The 8389-nt window shown below is 34.1% G+C and overlaps 1 protein-coding gene across 1 annotated transcript; it reads left to right on the top strand.

Annotated features, from left to right (window-relative positions):
- The first annotated feature begins 3203 nt into the window (after positions 1 to 3203).
- On the top strand, positions 3204 to 8293 carry LOC110705652 (hydroxyproline O-arabinosyltransferase 1-like). The gene is made up of 8 exons (XM_021883555.1): positions 3204 to 3759; positions 5220 to 5287; positions 5463 to 5664; positions 5760 to 5857; positions 5948 to 6017; positions 6788 to 6859; positions 6997 to 7110; positions 7918 to 8293. Exons 1-8 carry the CDS (start codon positions 3361 to 3363, stop codon positions 7969 to 7971), a joined length of 1077 nt encoding a protein of 358 aa, XP_021739247.1. The 5' UTR covers positions 3204 to 3360; the 3' UTR covers positions 7972 to 8293.
- Positions 8294 to 8389: the final 96 nt, after the last annotated feature.

Genomic DNA, 8389 nt, shown 5'->3' with positions numbered 1-8389 from the left:
TTTACAAAATATATCCTAAATAAGATAATATTCTTTTTTTTAAAATAAAATAAAATAATATAATATTCTTAATTTATCAAATTCTAATTTTCTAAGTACGTTTTTTTTTTTTTTCATATTATACTGCCAACAAGTTATAATTTCGAAAATCTAGGCTCACTTTAGAGGTTGAGAGTGAAATTATTCAAGAAGTACATGCCAAAAAAGTGATGCACGACAAGAATTACGTAGCTAATAGCCTATATATTACCATACAACTTACTCGACACTATGCTCGTCACATGTATACATAAATACAAATCCAACTAATCCAAGTCTAGATGAAAGAAAATTAGAAATATATAAGTATGAAAGTATCGCATACTATAATAACTTGATTAAATTCCGTCAAACTAATAGAAGAAAATATTACACCATAGTCCATATATTTATTGTGCAATTCCTTAAATAATACTACGTACTTCGTAAAATATTTATCGGTGGCTCGACCTTGCTCCTCATTTGGGAGCTCCCTGGAATAGAAATAAGGCTTTCTACACAAAGATATACCCTGCCATCAACATATCTTGAGATGGCAAGTTCATTCGACTCTACAATTTCATATTCGGGATCATACCAAATAAGACTAGAATGTCCAACTGAACTAACACGGTTACCATGTTTAGTATCGACACATTTGTTGTTGTAGAAGATTAAAACTCCTGAAGATCTTTTTCTCGAATAAGCAATAGGATCAAACCATGTCATGCTATTAGATACTACGTAGAAATTTGAAACGCGCAACACTTTTGTCCATGATTCTTTGATCCCATATTCCTTCATGCTCCATACTTCAATATAACCACCCTTAGTTTTAAGACATACACAAAAACGTCCATCTATAAATGTTGAACGAGCATGGTTGGTTGGACAACTCAAGTCATCGTCCCATTCTTCTGAAGAGAGATTAAAACGTTTGATTTGAAAAAAAAATTGATAGTTTCCGTTTTCCCATCGGAAAATACAATGTAGCATACCATTTCCATATACAATATTATATTGACATCTTACATGGTTTCTGTTTTGGACAGGTTGTTGATGTTTAGAAGGAATTATCTTCCATGAATCCGCCTTCAAACTATAAATCAGAAAACTAAAAGTCAGCATGTCTCTCTTCCCTCCTAGAATTATGACGACAATCTTGTAATCATCACGCCGAATATCATAGCCAAACCCATAATGATTAGCTATCTCCTTGCGAGGACATATGATTGGTTTGGAAGTATGTCGAGTTGATGGGTTACATATCATGAAACCATCAAAAGCCTCATTGTTGTAGTTAAACATGCTGGGACTTATTCTTTGGCAAAATAAGCCACGGCAAGAACCTACTCCTTCTATGTACGAGTCCTCATCTATCATATAATCGTCAAAAATATTTAATTTAACGAGTTGAGAGTGGGAATCAATATCATCACCAACATGTAGGGAATTCTTGTGAATAAACACGAAAGGACGATTATGGTGATAGGAATTGGAATTGGTTTCACTAGATTTGTTAAGATGATGTTGGATGAAAGGTACGCTATTGATGAGGTTATACCACTCTTTGCATACACACTTGAATCGTAACAATGATTTTACGGGTAGCCTTACTAGTATGTCATACATCAAATCTTGAGGTATTGGGTTTAAGGGTGATGAATTGACGGCCATGGTTGATTTTTTTTTTTTTTTAAGAAGTGGTTTATATTTATAGGCAGTGGTACAGTTTTTTTTTTTTTCTTTTAAGAAGTGGTTTATATTTATAGGCAGTGGTACAGTGTATAATCGATCTATAATATTAATTAGGGTTATAATGTTACTAAGTCTTGATTGTATTAGGAAATCTAATATTGTTAAGCCCTAATATTGTGTTTAATATAGTAATTAGCTAAATGGGCCAATGTCTAATGTTAGGCCTACTCTCTTCTCTTAGGTTGTATATAAACCTTGTGATTACAGTAATACACACTACGAAAAATCAATTCCTAACATGATGTCGGAGCCACTATAATTCTAAACCCTAAAACACTTTTTTCCCTAAAACACTTTTTTTTTTCTCTAATCTTCTCTAATTTACCAATCAATTAACAATGAGGAAACCATGCAAACAAAATATATCCTAAATCTTTCCCGAAGTCTGAAGTTTAAATATCTTTATACTCCATATATTTTCTACTTATTTTTTTTGAAAGAATATTACATACTTAATTATAATGAAATTTCAAATTTACATGATCGGTTTTTGGAAACATTATTAACTATTCTTTGGGATCGGATTTGACAGTATGTTTTTATATGGTAAAATTTAAATTCACCATATCAGTGTTACGACTGTTACCACATTAATAAAAGTCTCAACTCAAGTAATTTCTTCAATTTTAAATATGCACATAACTACACAAGTTAGTTCGATGCCTATATAGGTGTACAATATTAATCAGATCCAGTACGAAAATCTGGATATCTAAATTTTTGGATCGAAAAGATACATACAATCTGTACCAACCCTAATCTATTTGATTATCTAATTAAAACCTTAATCATCTGAATTAAATTTTCCTAAAAAATTCCAAATTGTGGGAAACAATCATCATTACAATCCTAATATCATTTGCAGTGTTAAGGTGCTATTGATTCACCTAATTAGGGCATATTCTCTTTACTTTAACTTTTTTTTTAAAAAAAAAAAACAATTTTAATTTCGAAGTTTGAAAAATTTCCAATAAGGTACAATATATTTAATCAGGTCTAATAAGTTTCAATAAGTTATCTCATAAGTTCCAATGCATAATCAACTTCAATATCTTCACAAAAGTTTTCATATTAGATAAATTGATGAAGAAAATCCAACCTTCACTTTAAATTGCAATTAGCTAACCATTAGTACACATTATTGTTTTATAAATAATTGAAAATAAGATTAATCCAAGTAACGAATATGGTCTATTAATTGAACTCAAGTAACCACAATTTGTTTTTTTGATTTGGTATTTACGGGTCAGACACTTTGAGAGTGAGCGAGAAGGATAAGAGATCCCTACCCTCAAAGTGTCTCTAATAGGGATTGAACTCCCAACCTCAAGGTTAGAAGGCGACAATCCTAACGACTAAACCGAGCTTAGCTTGGTATACGATAGTATTTAATGTTTATAATTCCCAAAACAAAATACGAAGTATTGAATGCACATATACTTGTAAATAGTACTACTCCGTAATAGAAACGAAGTTTGGAAAGAAAGAGTCATCGTCAACCTCTCTTCTCTCTCCTCTTCCCCAAATTCACAAATCAAGTCATCATTTACAGAGTGAAGAACTCAGAAGCAAAAAATAACGAAAATGGGTTTTGGGGCATTCTTCAAAACCCTATTAATTACATTTTCAGCAGCTCTAGTCACCTACAATGTCATAATCTCTGCAAATGCACCCTTAAAGCTTGATTTCCCAGGACCCAATAACCCATCTTTACTTGACCCGGTTATCAAACTTCCTAATGATCGCAAATTGAAACTGGGTTCATCTCAAAAAAGGCTCTTTCATACTGCTGTTACTGCCTCGGATTCTGTGTACAATACTTGGCAATGTAGAGTCATGTATTATTGGTTCAAGAAGTTTCAGAATCAACCCAATTCTGAGATGGGTGGGTTTACCCGGATTTTGCATTCGGGTCACCCGGATGAGTATATGGATGAGATCCCTACTTTTGTTGCTCAGCCTCTTCCTTCTGGGGTGGATCAGGTGATTGATTTTTATTTGACTTTTTTTTGTTGAAGTTTTGATCAATTTTAGGAATTAATCTTGTTTTTGTTAGGTAGATTTTGAAGTTTATGGTTGATTTTTGATGGATTTTGTTATGAATTAGAAATGTTGTTGGTTTCATTTTACTGATTTGAAGTTGAATCCATAAATTCCATATTAGGTAAAAGTATCATATTTGAAATGTTAAATATACTACGAAATAAGGTTGATTTAGCTCATTTAAGGGTGAATTTGGATTCTGTTTTGACAAATCGACGATTGCTTGATCCTTGGTGGGTAGCAAATGTGTATTGGAACTTGCACAGTTAGGAGAAGGGGGTTTTTATAGAACCTATGTAAGTTTCTGATGGCAGAGTGGAGTTTGTGATTAGGTTGCTGAGTTTGAAGTTTGTGGAGTTAATTGGCTACATCCCATAAATTTGTGATGGCAGAATAGTTGAAAAGATAGAAAATTTGGACATCCCATAAAAAAAATAGAAAATTTGGACATAAGAAAGTCTAGTGGTGGTTGGGGAAAGTGGCAGAAGATGGAACGGTTGTGGTCCTTTGAGAAGTAATGATTGTATGATTTAAATGTACTATATACTTGCTTTCATTTTGTTGAATCACGGATGTGGTGCCTTAACTTGTGGAAGTTAGACAATATGATAGATTAGTCAGGCTTATCACCCGAGCACAGTAAACATCTGTTTGATCTTGAAATAAACAATAGATGTGATTGGTAAAAAATTGTTTTAGAATTCCATCAGGTATATATTAACTTGCAAGTTCAAATCTGTACGATAATGAAGGGCCTTCACCATTATGCATGTGCTGAAACTGCTGATCAGTGTGAGAGTCTGAAGTTATTGAAGTTGAGTCTGTGTAGAAATCGGTACAGTCTGCTTGGATGGCTGTGTAGATAGTTGTTCGCCTATTTTTCTGAAGGTTTTTTAGGAAGTCAGAACCTAAGTTGATACAGGTTTAGGCAGTTCATGTCTGTATAAGATGCTACTTTGTATGTGAAAATTCTGGAAGATGTGCATGTAGCTGTATCCCAGTAAATTGTGACTGTAGGCTTGAATAATTATGGTGATGCTATCTAAATGCAGGTGCAGTGAATGCTTCTTATGTTCAATTCAATAAGCTGGTTTGATGTTAGTTTGGAATATGAAAGCACATGCATTCAAGTAACTAGGTAATGGTTGCCTGTGAGAAGTTTGAGCTGAGGAGCCCCATTATTGACATGTAATCGAACTGAATGATAAAAAGAGGAAGTCATTCTTCTTTATGTGGTGTAAAAGCCCATGTACACCTGCTAAGATTTTTTTTAAAATTTTTATTTTGCGCTTAATTTGTTCGTCAATGTTGTGTGATGTGTAATACTGCTCATATTTTTTTAAGAGGAAGTCCTACCAATCTCATTTGTCCTTGTTTATGTCCTCCTTTTGAACTTGTAGGGCTACATTGTTCTTAACAGACCTTGGGCATTCGTACAATGGCTTGAACAAGCAGACATCAAAGAAGAGTATGAAATCTGATAATTATAAATTCCTTGGTCCTTTCACATCCCTTACCCCCCCCCCCCCCCCCTCACTCCCTCCTCTTCCCCTCCCACTGGAGAACAAAAATTTTTTGGGGAGGGGGGGATTCTGTTATCATTTCTTTCTATAATTAATTAGCAGTTTCTCACTGTAATGCAGTTACATACTAATGGCAGAGCCAGATCACATTATTGTGAAGCCTATACCTAATTTATCTCGTGATGGATATGGAGCTGCTTTTCCATTCTTTTATATTGAACCTAAGAAGTATGAGGCTGCACTCCGGAAGTTTTTTCCTGAGAACAAGGGACCAATAACACAAATTGATCCCATTGGAAATTCTCCTGTAATTATTGCAAAGGTAACTAGTTCTTTTCATTTTGTTACAATAGATATGCGTCTATATAATTGTGATCAGTATCATCCTTTTCTTTTCTCTCTTGCTATTCTTTACAGGAATCTCTAAAGAAGATAGCTCCCACGTGGATGAATGTTTCATTGGGAATGAAGAAGGATTCTGAAACTGACAAAGCATTTGGTTGGGTTCTTGAGATGTAAGCTTCTTCAAAGTAGGTTGATAAATTTGTTTACTATAAATCTATAATAAAGCATGTCTTGTAGCCTCACTCCCTATGAATCTGCAGGTATGCCTATGCTGTCGCGTCTGCCCTGCATGGTGTAAAGAACATCTTGTATAAGGATTTCATGATTCAGGTTTAGTCTATTGCTTTAACCTTTATATCTTTTATTTTAATGTCGTATAGCTTTTATCTTATTCTTGTCCATTTTTCCCCATGTTTTGCTCGCTTACCACACTACTTGCTTGAGAGATAATAATACATGATTACATGTTAAATTTTTTGGTTGGATTATCACATAATATCTCAATGAAGCTTGAGTGTTTCATTGAATATATATAAACACCATTCACCGGTATGCATCCTATCACTTGCAAGGGTAGTCGGATTCTACATTTCTTCCAGACCCTAACTTTCAATAAATGTACGAAGTATAATGCTTCTTGGTCAGACCATAGAGTTTCTGATTACATTGACTGTTTGCTTCTGAAGTTACATATTTCTTTTGATGATGGGCCCTTATCAACCTATTATTCAAGATTTATATAAAACCTTTGATTAAATTAGAGTCCATCATTGCAGTTCATTTTTTATGTAGCTGACATATGCACTACTTTTGGGCATTGGATTATAACGGGCTTACTTCAAATTAGTGATTTTCTCATTAGAACTAATTAAGCTTCTTATTTAATGTGTAAGCAGAATTTTGAGGTTAATTACTGATTTGTACATATCTATTCTTGTCTATATGTTGACAAGAAAAAAGCTTGCTGGCAACGTGCATGCTCTCATTTAGGATGATGAAGTTGATTATGTATTCTGATTAAATCATTATGGTTTTTCCTTTATGAGAAACAATCTATTGAAATCATTACACTTATTATTTTCTGTTGTGATGTAAACCAGCCTCCATGGGACACAGAAGTGGGAGAAAAGTATATCATACATTACACTTACGGGTGTGACTATGATATGAAGGTATGTACCCCTACCCCTTCCTCCCCTAAGCTGTCTGCTTCCCACTATTTGCATGTCTTCACTTGTGTGCATGCCTTCTTTCGTATCTCAAAAGCATTCTTGAATTGCCTTTGAAATTTTTAGATCCTAAAATGCAGGGCAAGCTAACATATGGAAAGATTGGAGAATGGCGATTTGACAAGAGATCCTATGACAAGGTTAAACCTCCAAGAAACTTGACACTGCCACCACCCGGTGTTCCTGAAAGCGTGGTATGTTTTTTTCAATTTGTAGCAGTGCAATTGTTTTCATTTGGCTGCACCCTTATGGCTGTCTTCCTTTTGCAAGCCACTCTTCTTTGAACTAACACATTCGTGCATTGGAGCCATGTATTTGTCTCTTAAGGCTTTGGTAAAATTGGTTTTAGTTTATCGAGTTTCGTGTCCTTGTCTTATAAATTAGATACTTGGCAAGGAAATGTGACTATGTTTGGAGCTATGAAAGGTCATATATATAAGTACAAAGATTATGATTGTTTTTCAAGATGAAGGAGCATTGTTTTGTCATAACAGAGGAAAACCTATCTGGTCTAATAATAGGAAGCTAGTGCTAGAATTAGATTATAAAGATAAGGCGCAGTTGAGAACATGAGGTACATTTATTGCCAGACGGACGTTATTAGGTGACTTTTAACGCGGAAAGTTAAAGAGGTTAAACTTCCTGAAATTTCTGTATGTCATCATTGCAATTGTGACTAAGAATATTATATGTGATGAATGAGTTTATCTACTGTGTATAAAGAAAAAACTTACCCAGTAGAGAGCAGAAGACTTCACCTTCTATCTTGATAGTAGCCTGGTAGAAAGTTTTTAACTTACATTAATGACAAGTTGATAAGACTTATAACTAGCATGTACTCGTGCAATGTCCAAGCTGTATTCTGCTAACTGTATAAACCATTGCAGGGCTGTTAAAAACTCCATTCAGATCTTCAACTGCACAGTAGACTTGAAATGATCAGCTTCTTAGCAGTTTAAATCTACCTGTGGTATTCTTAGTGTTTTGTTTTTCTATTACAGGTGACGCTTGTTAAAATGGTGAACAAGGCAACAGCAAACATACCAAACTGGTAGTCATAATGAGATGTGATGGATTACAATACTGTGATAATGTTGTATTGCTTTAGGTAATGTGGCTTTGTTGATGCAAGATAGATCCAACTATACAAAATCATAGATCATCCTTAATAGTAGAGGTTTCTTTTTTTCCATTCCTTTTAATCACTGCCAGGTGCCACCCCATATTTTTGTATTGCTGAAGTACAAAAGATTTTGCACCCTAGGTAATAGTGCATAGGTGAGTTGTAAAAAGCTGAAATTCCTCAGAAAAGTTTGTTAATATAGTGAATTTCTTGTGCAAGTTATGGTGAATCAATCCCATTGATTCTTTCTACAATCATTATCTTTGTTTAAATGTTACTCCGTACTATCTGAATTTCCATTTTGACTAGACTAATGGTGTATGTACTGATCTACCACTGCTAACGAGAGT

This window comes from Chenopodium quinoa, unplaced genomic scaffold (genome assembly GCF_001683475.1).
Source record: "Chenopodium quinoa cultivar QQ74 unplaced genomic scaffold, ASM168347v1, whole genome shotgun sequence".
Classification (NCBI taxonomy): domain Eukaryota; kingdom Viridiplantae; phylum Streptophyta; class Magnoliopsida; order Caryophyllales; family Amaranthaceae; genus Chenopodium; species Chenopodium quinoa.
The sequence above is the reverse complement of the archived record's forward strand: the minus strand, read 5'-3'. Positions and strand labels throughout refer to the sequence as shown.